Source organism: Rhinolophus sinicus, linkage group LG10 (assembly GCF_036562045.2).
Source record: "Rhinolophus sinicus isolate RSC01 linkage group LG10, ASM3656204v1, whole genome shotgun sequence".
NCBI lineage: Eukaryota > Metazoa > Chordata > Mammalia > Chiroptera > Rhinolophidae > Rhinolophus > Rhinolophus sinicus.
The window spans coordinates 32,369,777-32,393,211 of NC_133759.1; the positions used below are offsets into that span (position 1 = coordinate 32,369,777).

The window sequence follows — 23,435 nt, forward strand, 5'->3', positions numbered from 1 at the left end:
AACAAATGTACAGGAATAAATTCACAACACAGTTTTTCTGTGTAATATTTTTCTACTGAGATAGATTAATGAGACCCCATCTAAAAGGTGTAGCTCTCTGAGTACTGATCAAATCCAGTTTCTGCTTAACTGAGGGCCAGATTCCAGATTGTGGGAAGTTAACTAAAATAAATACCATGCAGTGAGCTTCTTTGGCGTGGGAGCTAATTTGAGTTCCTGGGCTATGCTCGTGCAGGCAGATTTCATACCATTTGACCATCTCATGACTGGTTTTTCAATAGGAAGGACTGGTAATATCAGCCTTTTTCTCGATGGTCTTTGTAGGTAGGTATCACGAATAAATTTATACCCATTGAGAGTTTTTATACAATACGTTTAGAATACCATGTGTAACATTCTTGTGAGCTCTTATTGGAGGCCAGTAATTGAGTTACTCTAAAGAAGGTCCATGTAATTATCTTGCATGATTACTTGTCTTGACCTTTTCTTTAAAATCAATCTCTTCTAATGCTTGGAGAGCTTTTATAATTGTAGGCGCCTCATGATAGAGAAGATTGCCACCCATCTTGCTGATTTCACACCTCGTCTTCAGAGTAACACGAGAGCACTTTATCAGTATTGTCCTATCCCAGTTATCAACTATCCACAACTAGAAAATGAATTATTTTGTAATATTTATTACCTCAAACAACTTTGTGATACACTCCGGTTCCCAGATTGGCCAATTAAAGACCCGGTAAGTCAGCAGATTAATTTGTGCCTTCTTAAATTATAAAAATAGCACAAGGTTATAACTTAAAAATTATATTCTGAAATAATTTTATTTTAATAGATATAAATTTCAATCCTGTCTTTAAGGTTAAGCTTCTAAAAGACACTCTTGATGCTTGGAAGAAGGAAGTAGAAAAGAAGCCGCCTATGATGTCAATAGATGATGCTTATGAAGTGCTCAATCTCCCTCAAGGACAAGGGCCGTGAGTTATTTTCAGTATTACCTTCCCCTTGCCTCTTGCAGTTTATGTCATACGTGGGGAAGAGATTTGGTAACAGTATGCTTAGGACACTAAATGATAGATGCTTAGGAAAGACTGCAGATTCACTTTATCAGTAAAGTTTTATAGTAGAATAGGTATGTTAGTAAAAAATAGTTTCAAAGGTATTTTCTTAAGTATAGACTGAATTTGTACAGTTTCAGCAAGACTGATAGTTAAAATAACTTAGAATTATAAAGTTCAAAGGGGTATTCTGAAAAACTAGTTTTTAAAAAGTTCTTCAAACCTCAAATATGATTTTGTAATTGGAAGTGAATGATAACCTTGCATAGGGAAAATTTAGGTTTTATCTTTTATATGTAAAGATAACGTAGAAAGAATAATCTTACTTATGTCTAACCGGATTTAATTTGGTACCTATTATATGATCATGTACAATAAAAGAAGGTTCTTAAAATATAATTTTAGATGATTATAAATATTTTTTTCTTTTACCTTACTGTATTCACACAATTTTCCTATTTAACAGGCATGATGAGAGCAAGATTAGAAAAGCTTACTTCAGACTTGCACAAAAGTACCATCCTGATAAGAATCCAGAAGGCAGGGTATGTAATGTCTTTGGAATCAGGGCTTTTGGGTTCACTTCCTTTTGCTCTTTTAGTATTTTAGAAAGAGAAAAGATATACTCATCCTCTGTGCCAATGTCTGCCTCATAATATATGCCCAGTGTGTGTTTAATTAACTTATAGCCCATGTGCCCATGTTTTTTGCATGAATGGTCCTCCCTCAGTATATCAAAAGGACTGCCATTGTTACTAGTAACTTAGGGATTTTATTCTCTCTCCATATCCATGTCTGAGAGTTAACTCTAATGAGCAATCACATGAATAATTGAAAGGTAGAAATGTGGTTGAATTTAATTCATTTGTAGGTGATACCATTGCCATCAAGATTGCTTTGGGTAATTTATTTTTTTCTAATTATATCCAACTTCACATCACTCTAACTGAAAAAGTAGAAATTTTGGTTCGGACTTAAAGTCATCTGCTGCCAGCATTCCCAATCCTGCCTCTTCCAGAGTCCTACTGGAAAATACCAATGGAAGTTCATAAAAGATGAAATGAAATAAGAACCATTAAAACTAGGACTAATACTCAATTACTAGAAACTTGGAGTAATTTCCACTGATTTCAAGTTCAGTGTTGTTTTTAGAGACAGACAATATTCCTGAATGGGAAGAAAATATTGAAAAGATGCTGCTTTTATATGTTGAAGACATTTTAAATCAGAAGCCTATGATATTTTTGAGAAATTTTTAGCAATTCAGTTTTATCTGGGAGAGGAAACAATCAAGATAGGAAGAAATTTTGAAATCGGTATTAAATTGCTAGACTTAACCTACCAGATATTATAACACTCCATAAAGCTATAACAGTAAAACAATATGATACTGGCACAAAAATCAACATATAGACCAAGGAGCATAATATAGGATAGTAGTTTATGAGCACGGATTTAGGAATCATATCTGGGTGTCTTAGCTCTATCACCAATTAACTTTGTGACCTTAGGGAAGTAATTTAACATCATGTAAAAAAATGAGAATAATGGTTAACATTCTGTTTTGAGGATTAAATGAAATGATGTATGTAAAGCACTTAGCACAGTACTGCTACAGTACTCAATAAACAGTAGGTCATGTAATTATTTTTATAACAACTTAGAAACTCTCTAGTGTGTAGGAATTTAATATATTTATGGTATAAACCAGTAAAGAAGAAATTTCCAGTAAATGGTGTTGAGATCATTGAATAGCTATTTGGGGGAAAAAAGTTTCACCTTAAAAGTATAGCAGCTAGATGACAGTTGGAATGAATTCCTCAATGTAAAAAAGCAAAACAAAATAATAGCTGAAGAAGTTATTGATAAAATACAAACCATTTGTGTTCTGTTTTAAGTTGTGATTTCAAATATTTCAAATTAAAAGTTAATTATCTTCGGTTACTACAGGATATGTTTGAAAAAGTAAATAAAGCATATGAATTTTTATGTACCAAATCAGCAAAAATAGTGGATGGACCAGATCCAGAGAATATAATTTTAATTCTGAAAACACAGAGTATCCTCTTCAACCGTCATAAAGAAGGTAAAGCATGTGTTCTCAAATTTTAATTTATTCTCCAGCTAATTCTGCCATGTTACTTGTTTCTACCTCATATTTGAATAGATTTATAATTATTATTGCAAACTCTTGGAATCACATTTTAAATACAGCAAAAGAGTAGTTTTCCATAGAAAAGCCCAAAATGTTGTTGGTTTTATACCTCCCACTTCTTAGCTGTGTTTTCAATGTTTTTCATTTCCACCAAGGTTTCATTATTCCTTCCTGAAGGACATTTCCATTCCTTGGAGCGTCTTGATTAGTTTTTGTGTTTAGCCATTTAGCAGCAAACATATTAAATGAGATCTAAAATGTTTCTGGAATTAGATCATTTAATGTTCTTAAATCACATATGGAAAGACTGTGCCTATCATGAATCCAAAAGTCTGTGAAGGTTGAAAATACCACAAGTGTTCTGGTCTTTAAAAAGCAATAGAAACTTTTCAAATGATCATATACTTCTCTTCACACCCCCTTTTTCCTATGGTAGCTCTCAAAATCCTCAGTTTGAAAAATACTGTTATAGATGAAATAGTTGTGATTGCAGTGTGCTGGGTTATTGGGAATTTCTAGCATGTTTGCAGGACCATTTGCGGTAGACCTAACAGTAGCAGCCAAAAAGCTGGGAGTATGTTGAAAACTTTTAAGACTTTGTGGTGGGGAGTTAGTTTCAATATGGCTGGTGTCCATTGGCTTGGGAACTGAACTTGGCTTACTGCACGAAGTGGGAGATCATTTGCTCAGTAGAATGATGTTGGGAGAAAAAGAAGAGAGGACAGTGGGGATCTGAGATAAGCAGGAGGACTGCTGGGTAATTGAAAACAAGTGGAGTTGCAATTTAAGTATGAATTGGAGGGGACAGCATGGAAATCTAGCAATTGGGTTATTAGAGAGTGAGTAATGATTAATTGATTCACTTTTGCATATGAATTGACCACAACGCATTTGGAACTATTTAGTTATATGGCATTTATTACTAATCAGAAAGAGTTTAAAGACATCCTTCAAACTATTGGTTTTTTTTAAATGACTGATAACAATACTAGCCACAAGATACAGTGGTGGCTCACCATTGGTTTGATGTCAAGGTCAGAATGTTTTTTCAAGCTGTGTCTTTTCCCAGGACGGTTTATACCCAGTGAGTTCTGAGGTAGGGACCTGATCTGATAGAACTCAAAATTAATTCACTTTTCTTTCTTACCACATGTGTATGTATGTGTTAAGACTACTGGGACCAATGTGATGGGTTTTGCTGATTGAAAACATTCTTTCTAGAAATACCTTGTTTCCCCGAAAATAAGATCCAGTGTTCAGGGTATGTCATCCTAAAGAATCATACTGGGGCTTATTTCCCGGTTAGGTCTTATTTTCGGGGAAACACGGTACTAGCAAGTTTTTGATTAACTACTACAGAAAAAAAAAAAAAGAAAAGAAAGAAAAGGAAAAAAGTAGCATTTCAAAATCTTGGCTTGAACACCATCTGGATTTAATAAAATGGTTATTTTAAACTGTCAGTTCTCAAAGTTTTAGTTTTCCTGATGATATAATTTTTCAGTCATTTTAGTTAACTAATAAATGTTTTGAAAACAAAAGTTGGATATCTTTGTATAAGATGGAGGTAATAACCCTCTGCTTTCCCCCTGTCATAGAGCTCTGTAAATGTGAAATGTAAAAAGTTTTTTCTAAAACATGTAGAAGAGAGTCAGATGCCTGTGTGTATGTACATTGATGATCGAGGAGCGCTAAACAAAGGGAAAGCACACTGGATAGCTCAGCAGTCACAAGCTATGTCTGCAGAAGTACTTCATGCAGCTTTGACCCAGGGCTTTGCCAAGGAAACCTGAACTGATTCTCTGCCCCTAAATTTTGTTTCCCTTTCTAGGCGTATGCTTCATAAAGTCTTAGATTTTGTTTTCAAATAATATGTGTATAAAGGCAGTATGGTATGATTCTTCTTAAGCTTATATTTACAGAGTGCTTATTAAATGCTTTAACACAAAATATCTTGTATAATTTTCACCAAAGCGGAGCCAATGTTAAGAATGTGAAGTCAGACTCAAATTTGAATCCTAGTTTCACCACTTAAGGGTTGTGAGACTGGGGCAAGTAATTTGATAGTTCTTAGCCTTGATTTTTCTCAGCTGCAAATGGATATTAACAAACTTGTTAGAATTATTGAGATCCTTATTATTGACATCCATTATACTTAAGGCATCTATTTCTAAGTGTAATAGACAATTTTAATAAATGATAACTTCAATATTGGTGTTTTTTTTTGGTAAATGTTACAAAACGTATTCTGTCTCCTAGATTTTGAAGATGCTTAACAGCAACACAGAGAACCCCTATTTGATATGGAACAATTCTACAAGGGCAGAACTACTTGAATTTCTTGAATCCCAACAAGAAAACATGGTTAAAAAAGTATGTTATTGTTTTGCTGATTTCTTGTGTAACTTCCTCAAATTTCTTGGGTAACTTACTCTGTCTGGAAATTAACTTAATATTGACAAAATAGAAGCCCCATTCTTTCTCCATTTAAATAACAAGCCTATAGCTTTTTGTCACCTAACATTTGGCCCACTTAAGAGCAGTGCTCTGACTGTATTTAGTAACACAGAATTTTTTTGTTGTTTTTGTTACCACTTACATGTAGCTGTTTTCTATTATAACCAGTTTTTGTACCCAGGAGCCTTGTTTTAATTGTTTTCTTCAGCCTCTTTTCCCAAGTGAATCAAAATTGCTTTTTGGTATCCAATTGGAATAATTTCTCCAATGCTTCTACCTTCCAGTGGAGAAGCTATTAAGCCATTTAAAAAAAAAAAAATAGACAGTAGGATGGGAGATACGGAGAAGGCCTAGATAATGCATACACTAGATGGTTAAGTCATGGTGGTTTAGAAGATAATGCTGGCGGGTTTGGAAATTATTAAAGTGTAACCCTCACTGTTACATCCTGAATTATACAAAATTTGTTTTTGAGCTCATTTTGTGGTAGTCATTCAGAACTCCTTGTAGATAGAAGTTTTGAGAATTGCAGAGCTAGGGAGAACAGGTCTCGCCTTTCTTTACATCTGTTCTTTTACCAGAAGAGACATACAACATCTCTTTCTTTAGCATTTTATAACTTATTATCTACTTTTGCTTATTTCAGTCCAACCTAAATTCTGTGTGATATCAACCTAAGTCTTCATTGAGATTATTTTTCTCCCATTCTTATTTTCTGTCTTTTTCCTTTTCCTTAAGTGGAAACTCTTCTTGATTAGTCAACCTATATAATATTACTCTTTTTTTAAAAATTTCAGAGACTCTGTTTTCCAGCACTTTCATTTAACATTACTTTTTAAAACCAATCCAAATATGTTCATTTCTTGGCTTTATCATCCCATATCAGACTAGGTCAAATATCTGAGTAGAGTGAAAAGAGCCACATGTCATTTGCTTTATGGACATTAGCTCTAAGATACTTCATTGGCTGACGTCTGTGATTTTGTTTTGAAATTTTAAAATGAGTTACAATATTAATCTTTGGACTAGAAAATAACTCTGTGCCCATTCTAGAGTCCATCTTACTGGTTATAAACATAGTTGCAGTGAGTGCTGTATGTGTATCCCACCACATTTTCCTCTCTGGAAAATGAATAAGTCTTTTAAGTTATTTATCTGTTAAGTTATTAAGCTGAATATGGATAGATTTATAAACCAGACACTAATGATTCTGATTCATATCTAACAGTCTGTTTTCTTTTTTTTTTTAAAGGGTGATTGTGACAAAACTTATGGATCAGAATTTGTCTATAGTGATCATGCCAAAGAACTTATTGTAGGTGAGATTTTTGTTAGGGTGTATAATGAAGTCCCTACTTTCCAGCTAGAGGTAAGCTCTCTACTTTCAGTTTTGTCTGATACTTTTGCTCATTTTGTTATTGAAAGCTACCAGTATATTCGCACTGTATACATTGAAATAATGCCTGTTCTCTGCCAAGTGCTTTATACTAACCTGGGTATGTGATGGGATGACCACTGATAACTTATGAGCCTCTTTATTTGGAATGTTGATGAATTTAATTTTGTGGATTCATGAGTAAGAAGTTCTTCCTGGCCCAGCTATTCCTTATAGAGTGGTACCTCAGTTTTTGAATGTTTCCATTGACGAACATTTTGGTTTACGAACACCGTAAATTTTATGGATCTATGGTATCATTAGATAGTAAAATTCATGCTAAATTTGCAATTTTAGGGGTTGATTTTAAAGGTCCAGATCGGATTAATCCATTTTGCATTACTTTCAATGGGGAAACCGTGCCTTGGTTTTCGAATGTTTCAGAACTCAAATGGTCTTCCAGAACGGATTACGTTCGAAAACCGAGGTATCACTGTATTGTGCATAATGCTACCCCACTGTGTCGTGTACATATGCCTTCAGCTTACCAGTTTCTTATGGAAGTTCAAGGTCATTTACACACTCAACTCCATTATGTAGAATATCAGATTACCAGACAGAAGTCCTCCTTTGGCCGATTATTAGAAGAATATAAGAAAATACAAGTGGAGAACAAAGAGACTTTTTCAAAGATGATTGGGGTCATACCAGCTCATTTCTGTGATGATCCCGAATCACTTCCAGAAGCAAATGAGGAGCTTCTTTTTCTTCTTAGTGCTTGGGGATCATGTAGAAATTTTTGTTGTAGTGTTTTTGGGGGGCAGTTGAAGAAGTGGAGCTTTGCTTTAGAGTTTGCTCTTGGATAAAAATGAATTTACTAAACCATAAAATACATTATTTATCACAGAACAATACCTATAAATAGCTGTTAAGCAGAATGAGTTCAGTGAATTGTCAAGTCTCGTTCAAAACTGTCCTTTGAGTTTATATTCTAAATATATATAACTTTTAAATACAAAAATATAACCAAATTGTTGCAGTTACGTATCACAGCATCAATTACTTTCATTGGTAAAGGGAAGAGATGCTCTAATCTCAGAATTGTTCTACTGAAATACTGGTGAGAGTATATCAGATCTCTAATGTATTGGGACAGAAAATGTTGAGAAACGGTTTATAAGCAGCTGGACTTTGTCTCCCCACTGCTTAGTCAATCCATAGGCATATTCATGTGTATGTATAATTTAATCACTTTGATAGCTTGAAGTTTTTTTTGAAGTTTTTTGTTTTGTTTTTTAGCTATGGAGTCTTTGTTGCAGGTTATTTCTGAGGGCAAACTTGTATTTAAACATTTCTCCACTCATTTTAGGTTCCAAAAGCGTTTGCTGCAAGTCTCTTGGATTACATAGGCTCCCAGGCCCAGTACCTCCACACATTCATGGCTATCACACATGCTGCAAAAGTGCAGTCAGAGCAACACGGAGACCGCTTGCCACGAGTGGAAATGGCTTTGGAGGCTCTGAGAAATGTCATAAAATATAATCCAGGTATGTGAATATACCCTTAATTAGTAAGATCCTTATAATGAAAGGGCTTTAAAAATGCCATTTCTTATTTTTATCAGGATAACTCAGGGGAAATTACTTAGTTATAATGCTATATCCATATAACATTAAGAGGAATTGACCCCATAATATTTTTCCCCATAAATAGTAGGTTGGAAAGAGAGGTCAAGGTATCATGTTTATAAAAGTCTCAGTGAGTTGAAAAGGCAGAATAACTTGATAGTATAGAATTTCAAATTGATGACATAAGTTGATACACCAAATATAAGTGCTTAAATTAGATATATTTATTAGGTGATATAATTTTTGCTTCTTCCAGTCCTGACAATGTCATGTGTATATAGCTACTCATGTTTTTGAAAAATTGCCTGAAATTTTTGGTGTATAAAATTTGAAATAATAAAAAGGTAAGAATTTTCATTCTTAATTATCTTTAAGAGGTCATTTTCAAAAACATTATTCTTGCCTGACTCGAGGGAGATGGATAAGTGAAAATCAGAACACTTCTTCCAGTTCTAGCTTTGATAACAAATGTGGAATATACAACCTAAAACAATACAAATTCAATTTAACTTTTAATGTTATATTACAGTATTATTAAAATTCTGACCTTTTTGTTAATGCCAACAAATTATTCAAATAAAACAACAGTAATTAAATGTTATTAGAAAAATTAGTCATTCCCAAGGAATACATTGGGATGTTAATTAAAAGCAGTATTATAAAATCTGCAGGAAACTTCATTTTTTATTGTTTGGAGTTGGCGTACGAGAATCTTACTAGTTATATATTATGTACAAATAAATTGCAGCAAAGCAGGCTGTTGATTTGTAACTTAAAAAAATTGAGGAAGGGCTTACACAGAAATTTTATTTTGATAGCATTTATAAAGTTCATGTATCAGGATCATGTATGGTTTATGTGTCACTGATGTATTTATGATAATTCTTATGTGTTAAGAAATGGTTTGAAAATGAATTTAAGACCAACCTATTATTTATAGATGTTTTCAGATTTTTTAAATTGTGGGGTTGTATGAATTACCTTATGGGGCCTCAAAAGATTACAAATTACACTGTTTTACTACCATATAGCAAAAGGAAAAATGCACTGAACAATACCTTAATGTTTAATGTTTTTGTTTTGTTAACAATAGAATAGTAGTAAATGTAGGGGTTGGGGTTTGAGGTGCATAGGAATGGATGGAAATACCATTCAGTGTTATGTATTTTCACAAGGAGCCCCTTAATATGCACATCAGTTGTTTGTAATGTAGTCCTCAAGTGGCATAGTTCTAACTCAGTCTTAATTAAAAGCCAGATGATGGCACACTCTCCCAAAATATAATTAGGCTTAGGGTGTTAGCTCTAAGGTCTAGAGATAAAGAGTATTATAAAATTACCACTTTACACCTTTTGTTTTTGAGTTGCATTTGGATTGTGTATTTGATAAATTTCTTATTTTTATCCTGAGGCTAGGGATGGGGATGGAAATGGAAGCAAACATAAGAAACTTACTAATAGCTTACTTTTTGCCTCTTAAGACTTACTGCCGCTTAGAGATACTCTACTCACCTCACATCTCCAGTGTTGAGAAAAGGTTATCACAGAGATTTATGATTGATAATCAATAACAGTGTGTATTGGTTTTCGGAAGACTTGTAATTTAGGACATCTCTTAGAAATAAAAAGGAAACATTTTGTTCTTATTCTCTAGGCTCTGAAAGTGAATGCATTGGGCACTTTAAATTAATATTTTCTCTTCTACGAGTCCATGGAGCTGGTCAAGTGCAGCAGTTGGCTTTGGAGGTAAAAGAATGTTGTAGTAAAGCATGTTACCTTTCCTGCTACTTACTGTATGTGGGTTGAGCTCGATTAACATCTGTAGTTGAATGGAAGTTTGTATGTGGATTTTTTCATTTTGTCTATTAGACAAGTGAATGTTTTCTAAATTTGAATTAATGTACTCATTTTAAGAGCAAATGTTACACAGTGTTGTTCAAGGTCATTTCCTCTGTGATCGTTGTCTGTTATGCATTAGAACTTGGGATGCATTGTACATTGCATGTGGTTTGGTTAAGAAATGGGTTTTACTCAGGAAGCTTGGAAGCCATAGATCTACAAGTAAGAGTCAGGGTTTCCCCGATCTCTGTGTCCCCACAAAGAGAGATTTGAGACCAGGGGACTCTGCTGGCTACACACTGTGAATCTGTGTTCTAGAACAAGGATCCTGCCCCTGTTCTCAGTCGCTCTCCCTTCTTATGGGTCTAGTGCAAATCAGCGTTTGCAGTGGGGGTTACTGACAGACAACTGGGGTACTGTGCCATTTACAGGAGCTGTCTAGGAAAGCCAGTTGCCCAAAACCTATAGGCATTAGAGGTCCAAAAGAAGTTGGAGGCCTCTCATTCAGGAGAATGAAACCCCTGGTTTCTTAGGAAGCTGTTTTGGGTGAATCCTTTTCCTCTGGGAGAAGGAGGAAGGTCCTGGTCACTGGGCCTTGTTGTCCAGGCAACTCAGAGTGAGCTCCCAGAATCATTTTTCAGATGATCCTGCTCATTGTAACACTGAATTGACTAAAGAACATCACTTCCAACCCTGCAGTAGCAGGTTAATGAGTGGTTTTTGAAGGATTTGTGTAACATGTTCTTAGATTGCATTTTGGTCTAAAAGAGATTTTTAATGATAAAAGTTAAAATGGTCAAAAAGCTTAACAAGCATGTTCTTTTAATTGGAAAGCAGGCTTCTCTACTTAATTTCTTCAATTACCTTGTAACTTTTAAAATAAACATTAATAAGAGTTAGGCTTGAGAGGTCATCCTCTTTGAAAGAAAAACATGCCTATTTCTTTCCTTTTTTTTTTTTCAGTATACAAGCAAGGCTTAGTAATGATACATTTTCAGGGAAGAGAATGGGCCTAGCTGAGGTGGCAGAGAGGCCTGGCGAGGTAGAGGCTTAGCCGAGGTGGGGGAGAAGGGGAACAGAGGGAGAGAACATGCCTATTTCTGTATAGTGGAAATAGAAACCCAATTTGTTGTGCTGAACCCTGAAGACATTTACTTTCTCCCTCTAAAAACAGAAAATCCCAGTAGTGAGGATCACTATCTTCCTAACCATTCCCACCCCAAATCTGTAACTGGAAAACGGTACAGTGTACACCACAGTTCTGCAGTGTGTAGGATTGAAGGCTTATAAGCCTCAAGGTTGTGAATTGGTGCTAACGTAACTTGTTTGATCATCGTTACATTAATACTTAATTCTTACCTCTAAATTAATAGGAAACTACTAGGTGTAATATATACATGAGCATACATTTTTTATTATTTCTCAAAAGATCAACTAATAAAGCCAATCTTTTAAAATTAAACTCTTCTCTAAAAAGTAAATATTTTGTCCTTCAAACATTTTTTTCTCACTTTTGTGAATTCTTGAATTATTTAGGTCTGACTAATGTGACTTAATTTGATTTAGGTCTGAAATTATGTTCAAAACTCTTAATATCCTGTTGATTAATTTTCAGGTTGTGAATATAGTGACATCTAACCAAGATTGTGTCAACAATATTGCTGAATCAATGGTTTTGTCCAATTTATTGGCTCTTCTACATTCATTGCCATCAAGTACGTATATTCACAAATGGAATTTTGGAAACCACAGAATGGCGAACCAACCCATAGAAGGGGGTAGTTACCCATAGATAATACAAACCTCTGACATAATGTTATTCATGCTTAGTTTTGGAATGTTTTAAGTGATATTCTTTATATTAGATTTGTCTTCCTAATTATGTTTTACATAAATCGATAGGAGTATTTTGCATTTCCCATATCAAAAATTAAAAGTCAGAGGTGAGAGAGGTCCAAATGCAAAGGAAAGTAACCTAGGATTTTCAGTTTGCTGAGTATAAACTACACAGGATTAATTGAAGATTGACTAATATTCTGTGGTTTATAAAAAAAAATAATTGGTCCTGGATGATAGAAAAAAGACTGAAGATAAAAATTGCCTTGTGTTTAGCTTAAGAGTTCAATTCTGCGTTGTCATTTACTGATCTGATGCTGAAAGTCTGTTGCCACCAAGATAAGATCAGTTTCAAACAATATGCCAGCCTGATTGCTTGCACACAGCCCGATTGCTTGCACACACCCCGATTACTTGCACACAGCCCGATTGCTTGCACACAGCCCGATTACTTCCAGCCTGATTACTTGCACACAGCCTGCACTAACAGACAGTGCTGTGCTCCTCTCAGTAGTCGCCTTCTGAAGATTTGTTCTCCTGTGTGTTAACCTAGCCCAGTCCAGTTACAGGTCTTTGGTGGTGTTTCAGTCTCAGCCTAATACTTGGCAGCCTCCGTGCTTTTTGCCATCTCTTTACTTCTTTGCTCACCTGTCTGTCATTGCCATTTGACTTTAGAGGAGTCAAGTCCAGTAGCCAGTGTACTTTGATGACAAGGACCGGGAGGTACACAGACTGTGTCCAGAAGGATGCTGTTAGGTCTTAGATTGGAACAGTGGCTTGGAGCTGCTACTTCCTGCTCATTTCTCTAAGATAATAGCACCAGATGCAAAGCTTAGGTGCCTGATCAGTGTCCCCACCTGTCAAGAGGTGAGAAGATTTTATGCAGTGAGCAATGAGGTAGGAAGACGGTGTAGCATAGTACTTAACAAGTGTGGACGTTGGAGTCAGACCTCTATATAAAACCCAGCTCTGCCACTCACTGGGTGTGAACCCATGGGCTGATTAACTGGTCTCATCTTCCTCACTCCCAGCAAGGCCCTGATAGTGTCTGTCTCCCTGGTCATTGTGAAGATGGAAGAGTGATACCCCGTTTAGAGCACCTAGTTCCCTGCCTCGCACAGGGTTGGTGCCCAGTATATGTAAGCTTGCTGATGATGCGTTCCTTGAACTGGTTTTTCCTCTGCAGGTCGTCAGCTTGTTCTGGAAACTCTTTATGCTTTGACATCAAGTACAAAAATAATCAAAGAAGCAATGGCAAAAGGTAATGTATGAAGTGCTTTCTCATCCAGTCATGTTCAATAATGATGAAGCTCAGTACAGTCTGATAAACTAGAAAATGCTTTGAAAGGCCTACAGGTTTTTTAAAAATCTCAATTGCCTTGAGTTGAAATAAGGTGAAAATGAATTCTGATCAGAAAAGTTATATTCTTTATGTATAGTATGAATGCTAATTCTCTTTTTCCTTCTTAGGAGCTTTGATTTATTTACTGGATATGTTCTGCAATTCAACACATCCCCAGGTTCGAGCCCAAACAGCGGAACTTTTTGCTAAAATGACAGCAGATAAACTAATAGGTCCAAAGGTAAGCATGAACTCGGTTCTTAGAAAGAAATTAATTCTTAAAGTTCTGTTACTTTGATGCTGATTTCATGATTCACCAGAATCTGAGGAGGTGAGAATAAGGAAATAACATGATGTGAAAGTTGGAAGATTAGCATACCTGAAATTGTTCCTATGTATTACTAGTTTGTAAAAAATGATAGTTGGGGAAGCCTGCGCTGGAATTGAGAAGTCTTAAGAGAGTGTTTGGATTATGGTTATACATTGTTTGTGCCCCTTGAAGAAAGAACAGAAGTATATTTTGGTTATGACAGAGGATGGGTTAGGTTTGGCTTTCACACTGGGGATTGGCCTGTGGAGGGAGCTGTGGAGGAGACAGTGAGCTGTGTCCTTGTACAGGCCACCTCTGTGTTGTGAGGCTATGCCACCCTAGGAAGGACTAAGGCCATACAGGAGTATTTCTTAAATTTGAAGCAGAGAATGGAAATGAAACTGGATAGGTAATTAGGAGCAGATCATAGCAAGGCTTGTTAAAGTTACCTTTGCATAAACCAAGGTTTATCTGTTCACCCATTACAGAACTTCTGGATAATAGTTATGGCCCATATCAGCCGTAACACAAATTACAGCAATAGTCTATCTTAGAGAAATGTAAACAAACCAAATATTGACATGTCTGCAATAGGTTTTATTTCTTTCTCAAATCTCATATAGGTTCGACTTACGTTAATGAAATTTCTACCAAGTGTTTTCATGGATGCCATGAGAGACAACCCTGAAGCTGCTGTACATATTTTTGAAGGAACTCATGAAAATCCTGAGTTAATTTGGAATGACAGTTCCAGAGATAAAGTGTCCACAACAGTTAGAGAAATGATGCTAGAGTAAGTAAAGACACTTGTAACTGATGGCCTTCAGGTAAAGTCACCTGGAAGAGCAAATGTTTTTCACTTTGTCGCCTCTCTAAGACTTACCTGAAGGTTAATGAAAGTGTACCTTGTGACTGAAGTCTGATACCCACTTTTCTCTCCCCCAAGGCACTTTAAAAATCAGCGAGACAACCCTGATGTAAACTGGAAGGTAAATATACTTTTATTCAGGAAAGAAATTTTACATTTTACCTTATTATTTGTCTTTTTTTTTTTTTTGAGGGGTGGCGGTATTTTTTAAAATTCCTCCTAAGTCATGAACTCTAGTTCTCATAGTTTAATGCCAACCTGTTAGATACTTTGTCATTAAGACACTAAGATCTTCCCCAGGAAAATAAGGTTTTAAATATAAAAGTTGGAGTATTCGTTTTTAAAGTAAGTGACTTTTCTTCATTTTATTAAGAGACCATAGAACTTATAATAATTATGGTTTGATTATGTTAATGACTGTTTAAGGACTAGTTAATTTCATGAACATGTCTTTATGTAACAGAGTACATTTCTTGCTCGATGCACAACTAATGATAGTTAAGTGACTTGACTATGTCTTTCTCTATTTAAAGTTGCCTGAAGATTTTACTGTGGTGTTTGGAGAAGCAGAGGGTGAAGTTGCTGTTGGAGGAGTTTTCTTGAGAATCTTTATTGCACAACCAACTTGGGTTCTAAGAAAACCTAGAGAATTTCTTATTGCACTACTAGAAAAATTAACTGAGCTCCTGGAGAAGAACAATCCTCATGTAAGCTTCAGCCATCAGCACGACATTTCAAGTCATTTCATAAATACACTTGCTAGTGTTTCTGTTAAAACACCATCCTCATTGACTACACGTTAAGAATTGACTGCCTCTTTCAGTATAGCACGCACATTTAAATTCAAGTATACCCATTCATCTTTTCTTTTGGAACGTTCAGAAGTGAAACTCCTTAATAAAATGGTTATTTCTGAACCACAGTTGAGAAGATGGTATTCCTAATAGTAGCAGAAGCTCAGAAAGAACGTTGCTGCCACCCCATTTCAGTGATTTTAAGGAGAAATCTCAATAGAAGTGTGTTCTGCTAGGGCATGTTCTTCACACGGCTTTCCATACATGGCAGTGATGCCCCTAGGTATAGAAATTGACAGGAGAGTAGGAACTACAGGGGTGAGCTCTGTGGCTGTTCTCAAAGGACTGCAGGGAAAGCAGGACTGAAAAAGTAGCCTTGGTCTTGGTTTGGTGAGTTAGAAACCCTGATAGTATATAAGACTTTGTTATTTGAACCTTGGGGTTAAAAATAACTGAGGTACATGATTGTGGTTGAATTGTTCAACAGCCTGGCTATAGAGACAGGTTAAGAGCCCAGGCTGCCTTGTGAGGTGGTCCTGGACCCCAGTCCCGGCTCCACCACTGACCAGCCTTGTGACCTTGAGCGGGACCTTGTGACTCTGCCTCAGTTACCTCATTTTTGTATGATCACAGCACCTGCACCTAAGGCTGAGGTTTTAATGAGCTTTGCGTAATGTCTGGCACATGTCGAGTGCTTAGAAATTATTAGTTACTATTATTGGGTTAGCAAAACTTGAGAAAAATACTAGTATGGAAATATTTACATAGTCACGTTTTCTCTTTACTAGGATTTTTACTACATATAGTGTGTTTAAATAATTAAATCCTCAAAGTAGAAACTTGGAAAGGGAAAAACACATTACCGGTTCCTCCTATGTCACCATTCTTTTGGGGCACACCCCAATTTCCATGTTTATTCAAGGCACATTATGTTATGGATATATATATGTTACAGGTCTTTGCAATCCATTGTGCCCGATACAAAGTGCATTATGGCGGCCAGATATGTTAAATAGTAGGATTTTTAATAGAGCTGGGGAAAACATTTCACTAGTTCTGCATTCTCCTGAATTATTGGTATTCTTAAGATACCACATTTTTACAGTCCTCTGAATTCATGCCTTTAATCAAGGTGGGGAAGTTCTCACAGGATTTGTGAATCAGTTTTCAAGTATCAGTGCTTAGAATTTGGGGATCCTAGATTTGACGACCAGGTAGTTGCCAAAGATACTGAGGCCTTCGTCAGTGTTTTGTAGTTATTTGTTTGTTTTATACCCTCCAGGGAGAGACTCTGGAAACTTTGACGACAGCAACAGTGTGTCTCTTCAGCGCGCAGCCTCAGCTGGCTGACCAGGTCCCACCATTGGGTCATCTTCCCAAAGTTATCCAGGCGATGAATCATCGGAACAATGCCATTCCTAAGAGTGCCATTCGGGTTATCCATGCCCTGTCTGACAATGAGGTACTGGTGAATCCACTTAGTAGATGATAGCTCTAGAATGTATCTGTGCTCCCTCTTCCTGACTAATGTACATTGCAGTATAAATCCCTTCCCTACTGTGTGTGCGCCTTTCTGTCTGTGAACCACATGGTACCGCATGAACCACATAGTACTGGAACAATTCTTAAACCAGTTTCAATGATATAATTAATGGAAGACTGAGTTTGACTCAGTTCATTACTAAACTTGAACTGAATGTAGGTTTTTCATATATTTTATTATGATATTTACTGTGCTATATAAAATATTGCTACTCTACAAGTAACCTTCTCTTTTCGGGCACTTAGCTGTGTGTTCGAGCTATGGCATCTTTAGAGACCATTGGTCCACTGATGAATGGAATGAAAAAGCGACCAGATATTGTTGGTCTGGCCTGTGAAGCAATTAATCGAATGTTTCAGAAGGAGCAGAGTGACTTAGTAGCACAAGTAAGTGACTTTCTAGATTCAGCACTATTTTAGGAAAGCAAATACATCAGACAAATATATTTTCACTTACTTATCATAGCTTTGTTTCCCTAACTTAGGTTTGGCAGAGAGGTGATTTTTGAGTTTGTGCATAAATGATTTTATATTTTATACACACACATACAGGCACAGGTGTGTATATACACACAGAGAAACGGGGCCAGCTGTGCTTTTGTGATGTTTCAATTTCTGTTTAAAATTTACGTACTGAACATTTATCGTTAGCTTGCTTTGTACAATTTGCTTCATCCTCCTTGGAAAGATTCATTCTGCTTATTCTTTCCTTGTTTCCTAAGTCATGTATAAAAAACATATCAAGATATTTATTATCCTTTTCAGAAACTACCCACCTAATGAAAATAAGACAATGTGGTTACCAATGTAGAATACCAATGTAGACACTGAAGGGACGAAATACATAGTGTAAATTTAAACATTGTGACAGTGATCTTTCTAAAATATGATGCTTAAATATAACTGGGTCACTCTTTATCTTAAAAACCCTTCAGTGGTTTCTCATTACTTGTCAGATGACAAGTGACACGAGAGTTCCTTAGCATGAAATAAGATCCTGCATGTTTATTACCTGGCCCTCCTGTTCTCCCAACCCCTTTTCCTCTCAGATCTTCTCTCCTGCCCACCCCAGCCCTCACTTAGGCAGGTTAGAAGTACTGGGTACATCTCCAGGAGGTCAGTGGATGCTCTGATGTTCAGAGTTACAATTGGCTCAGGGGGTTGTTGTATTGGAAAGACCATGAGCTAGTTCTACCACTTGATGGCTCTGTGACCTCAGGCATGCTACTTAACTTTACAATGCTGGTTCCTCATGTGTAAAGTAACGTTATGAGTACCTCACAAGGTTGTTAGGAGAAATTTTTTAAAAGGCACACTCACTAAATGTTCATTACCTCCACCTCTTGTTCCCGTTGAGTTTCAGAGTGGGCATTGTAAGTTGTGATACCAGAGTATTATTTAGCTTTTATTAGACTGATAGGAACTGTATGGTGAATGCAAAGGTTTTAAGAAAATGTGAAAAAAATATGAAGATACTTTAAATATTGTTGCCCATTAGTATAGTGTCATTAGACTGCTCCCAGGATAGTGGCTAAAAGCTCAGCTTCTCCATCTCGTAGGTCAAGATACAGGTTCAGTCACTGCCTGGCTCTGTGACTGTCCACACTTTCACCCTCCATGCATTGATTTTTCCTTCAGTAACGATAATTGTACCTACATCTCTGGGTGTTGGGAGGATTAAATAATCAGTATATAGCATTTCGAACTGTTGATAGCATGGAATAAAGTCCTATTAAATAAGAATGTCGTTATCATTTTTTAAAATCTGCATGTGGCATTAAAAGAAAGCAGATTGCCCTCTCCCAGGTATGGCCTGGGGGTAAAATTATTTTTCCAGTGGATGGTTCACATTTTTTCCCCATCTATGTATACATGCTTATTTAATATTGTCTTCTAGGCCCTGAAAGCAGATTTGGTCCCGTACCTCTTAAAATTACTTGAAGGCATTGGCCTTGAAAATCTGGACAGCCCAGCAGCCACTAAGGCGCAGATTGTTAAAGCGCTCAAGGCAATGACTCGAAGCCTGCAGCATGGAGAACAGGTGAGTCTGCCCGGGCTAACTGTCTGCCGATCACAGCGAGGTCTTCTCAAAGCCAGGGGTCTCGCTGTGGGCGATCCATGCATCTCTGCTCAGCTGCCACGTACAGGTGTGGTTTTGCTGGCTGTAACTGGAGCAGATCACAAGACCAAGGATGGACTAGCATAGCTGCCTCATAACCAGTGGAAAAACACAAACCATATATTCAAGTAGTTACCTAGGAGCATTCTTTTTCTGGATAGAGATAGCACATTGGACATTTCAGGAAGAAAAATGCTGAAATTCTTCAGCCTTGAGTATTGAGCATTTAATGCTGGTGAAGATTAACTTTCAGTTCTAGGAGATGGATAGTGATAACCACATTCATTAACCATCCCATAATGCCATTTTAAAAGATAGAGAACATTATTTTAGTTTCTTCTCCTTTCTTCAGTCACACTTACAGTGTTGGTTTCCGTTTTGTTGTGACTTATATATTAATGTGTTTCAGCTACATGCATATGTTGATTTCAAGCCAGTTTGGTAATTGAATTTTCCTCTTTGGTTTCATTCTTTGTGTTGCTTTTGAGAAGTTCCTCATGGAGTGTTAATGTATAGCCCTATCTACTAATACTCTCTTTAATTGAGGCGAAATTTACATAACATAAAATTAATCTTTTAGAGTAAAGAATTAATTGGTATGTAATGCATTAGCAATGTTATATAACCACCACCATATCTAGTTCTAAAGAGGAAAATACACATTAAGCAGTTACTCCCTTTTTCTCCCTACCCCCAGCCTCTGGCAGCCACCACTCTGTTTTCTGTGAATTCTATTTTGGATATTTCATATAAGTGGAATCATGCAATATGTGACCTTTTGTGTCTGGCTCCTGTCACTTAGCATGTTTTCAAGGTTCCTCCATGTTGTAGCCTGCGTGGGTATCAGGGCTGAATAATACTCCATTATGTGTATGTGCCACAGTTTGTTTATCCATTCATCTGTTGATGGGTATTTGGATTGTTTCTACCTACTAATGTTCTCTTGTAGGTTTAAATTGACTTAAAGCTTTCCTTTAGTGAATATACTCACTGTGCGTGTGTGTTCCAACTAAAGGAACATTTTTATGCCATTGTCCATTCTATCAGTATCACCATTTGAACAATTTAAAGTGACACTGAAGAAGAGAGACAGCATGTGTTGCTGCAGTCGTTAACTACAGGTGTATGTAGCTTGTTTGTTGTTTTTGCCTCTGAGTATTCTGAGTGCCACGCACAGCCACTCCTGTGGACCACGTGCAGCCAGTTGTCTTCTCTTTCACCAACCTCAGGGTTCCTGCTGATGAAATTAGCAATAACCCAACGGGAGGGAGGAAGTGTGGTAGTTCCCAAATAGGACCTCCTCCACCTCCTCACAGCCAATCACTTGTGGCTTCTTTTCCAAGGTTGGGACAAGGAGTCTCTGGGACTCATGTGGCGCCCATGTGTATCTCTACTTTAACGCTTACCACTAAATTATCTGGCGCTGTCTCTTCTATTAGGCTGTAGGCCCTTCAGAGACAGTCTTTCCCATCTTTGTGTCTATTGTGGGTGCCACACGTGCGGTTCTCAGTAAATATTTGATATGAACATTGATACACAAAAGATACTCTCTAAGTTAGAATTTCCTAAGCTTTAAAATCTATGTCACGCAGAAAGAAATATGTCTTTCATCTTAGTCCAGGACATTTACACACACACGTTATTTACAGATGTCTGTGTATATTTATCACAGAACAATACCCATTTTATATGTGTTACTCTGCTGTTTTCTATTAAATTAACCTAACTTACTTTTTCAAGCATGTTGATCACAACCCTGTTAATTGATTCCATACACTTCTGACAAGTCACAGCCTATAATTTGAAAGACTGCTGTAAGTTTTAGCTCGAGTTTGCAGCATCTTCTCGCCACACGCCTTCCTCAGGGGTGCTGCGTGAGCCCACACCACGCTGTTAGCCAGTTGCTACTATCACGAGAAAATCTCCCCGCCCAGATTACATACAAGGCAGTAAATTGCAGCTTCAAATAATGAGAGTCCAAGTTTAGAGGGAAGACTGTTGGGGACTGTTTTAGGTCTGGTTTAATGAAGTGTCCCTGGTGTGGGGTGTTTCATGAATGCTGGGTCTCATTCCATCATTGGATTGTTCCTCAGCTGGTCTTCTTCCTTTTGTCTTGGAAGTTTGCTTTTTCTCTTTAGTTCCGTCTTCCAACACCTCGTCCTTAATTTATTTATGTTCAAAGAGTTTGCTTTACTTCCCCAGGTGAATGAAATCCTCTCTCGTTCTTCAGTCTGGAGTGCCTTCAAAGATCAGAAACATGATTTGTTTATTTCTGACTCACAAACAGCAGGATACCTCACAGGTAAGCCACATTTAACTGCTTGCCCTAAGAAGCCACTTGGGCGTCCCTTTGGTCCTGACTAGACTGAAAATATGAATAGCACTTGGAGGGTTTTGCTAGGGTACTAGCTACCTGTCCTGGGGCGCTGTGGGCATGCTGGAGACCTCTAGTTTCAGCCCTGGATGCATGTGAACGGCTGTTGTGTTGAATGTGTGCTGACTGAAACATGGACCCTGCTCAATTGTGATGCAGTGAATCAGGGCTGTCACAGCTTATATTTGGATCATGGCTGGATTCAAATGTTTCTCTTGAACATGTAAAAATAGTGGAGCAATGCCTACTCAGAAATAACAGTATCAGAAACTTGATAGTATCATTTCATTTCCATTAAAATAATAGGTTGAACTTCCAAATATGTATGTGAAATATTTTTCTTTTAAGTTTCCAGTGGGTAATCTGTAGTTTTGCTAAATATTTAGGGATTGTCCTCTCATAGGAGGAAATATGTGGGTACCATAAAGAAAAAGATGTTTTACTGCTTAAGGATCAAAAGATAGTATAATTTTGAAGCTCAGGACATTTGTCCATTTGACACACTAATTGTATAATAATTTTAGAATACTAATTTTTCACTTGGCTTCTGTTTAAAAAGAAAGCCCAGGATTCTATTGCTATATGCTAAAGATGAAATAATAGTCTCTGGTGTAAAAATTTTCAATTGAACTTAACCTTAAAAACATGAGGTGGTTCTTGCCGTCTGCCTGAAATTGACAGTTGACCCTTGAACAACACGGATTTTAACTGTGTGGGTCCACTTATTTGTGAATTTTTCCAGTTGATCCGTGCAGCTCAAACCCATATTCAAGGATCAACTCCAAGGTTGGGAACTCACGTATGAGGAGGGCCGACTGTAGTTACAAGCATATTTTTGACTGCATAGGAGGTTGGTGCACTTAACTCCCACATTGTTCACGGGCCACTGTGTATTAAAAACTGTCAGCTTTCCATCCTCCTTTAACCGGAGATGATGTAGGTAAATTGAGAGGAAAAAATTAATACCATGTTTCTCATACCCGTGTAATTGTTTTAATACTCCTGATTGCTAGTATAGAGGTTTGTAAGTCATGAAGACTAAGTCATGAATATTTTAAAAATAGGGACTTTGGAGAAAGTTTTGTTTGGTTTTAATTTTAGACTCAGTTGTGACACTATTTTTTCCTTCACTGTGACCACTTTAATATTAGTCCACTAAAATTTATAATCAGAGCCCTAAAATTTATAAACCTGGTGCTTTAGCTGGGTCACGTGTGTACATTGAGAGCATAGTGCCATATGTTTCCCCTCTAATTTTCATCCCTGTCCTATGATTTCTATAGAGAGAAAACCTAGAATATGGACTTAGGCTATTTATTATCTCTTTCAAATTTTCAGTAAAGCTGTAGCTTCTAAGTAGAAGTATGTTCTTATAGGCACACTGGAAACTTGACCTTAGACTTTTCCCAAAAGTATCCATAATACCACATTTTTGTGGCATTACATTCGTTGCTTTGGAAGGATGTCATGATAGGAAAAATTGGCCTTATTTTTCCCTTTCTATGAGTAAACTTACTTAAAAATTGGCCCTAAAGAATTGTAAAAATGTAGATTATAAGCTTCCCTACTGGAAAGCCTCTCTGATCCTTTTTGTTCTCCACTGTATTGAGCAGTCATTGACTTGACTTGAGGGAATAAAAGACTGCAGGTGCAGGTCCTGGACTTATTGACAGGCTGTGGGCCAAACGGTCTGTGGTTAGAATATGGGAGAGACAGGGATTTATCTTCAGAGACCTACACTTCCT

General features: G+C 36.8%; 1 protein-coding gene across 1 annotated transcript in view; it reads left to right on the forward strand.

Annotated features, from left to right (window-relative positions):
- Positions 1–23,435, forward strand: part of DNAJC13 (DnaJ heat shock protein family (Hsp40) member C13) — a 99,804-nt gene that overhangs the window by 71,333 nt on the left and 5,036 nt on the right. The window contains exons 32-50 of the mRNA XM_074314084.1: positions 535–736; positions 859–974; positions 1,522–1,600; positions 3,006–3,141; positions 4,852–4,955; positions 5,467–5,580; positions 6,917–7,033; positions 8,409–8,586; positions 10,321–10,412; positions 12,121–12,220; positions 13,528–13,602; positions 13,812–13,924; positions 14,617–14,786; positions 14,940–14,982; positions 15,395–15,568; positions 16,938–17,117; positions 17,444–17,584; positions 19,095–19,238; positions 21,519–21,618. Coding sequence (XP_074170185.1) covers positions 535–736; positions 859–974; positions 1,522–1,600; positions 3,006–3,141; positions 4,852–4,955; positions 5,467–5,580; positions 6,917–7,033; positions 8,409–8,586; positions 10,321–10,412; positions 12,121–12,220; positions 13,528–13,602; positions 13,812–13,924; positions 14,617–14,786; positions 14,940–14,982; positions 15,395–15,568; positions 16,938–17,117; positions 17,444–17,584; positions 19,095–19,238; positions 21,519–21,618 — 2,378 coding nt within the window. The remainder of the gene's footprint in view (positions 1–534; positions 737–858; positions 975–1,521; positions 1,601–3,005; positions 3,142–4,851; positions 4,956–5,466; positions 5,581–6,916; positions 7,034–8,408; positions 8,587–10,320; positions 10,413–12,120; positions 12,221–13,527; positions 13,603–13,811; positions 13,925–14,616; positions 14,787–14,939; positions 14,983–15,394; positions 15,569–16,937; positions 17,118–17,443; positions 17,585–19,094; positions 19,239–21,518; positions 21,619–23,435) is intronic.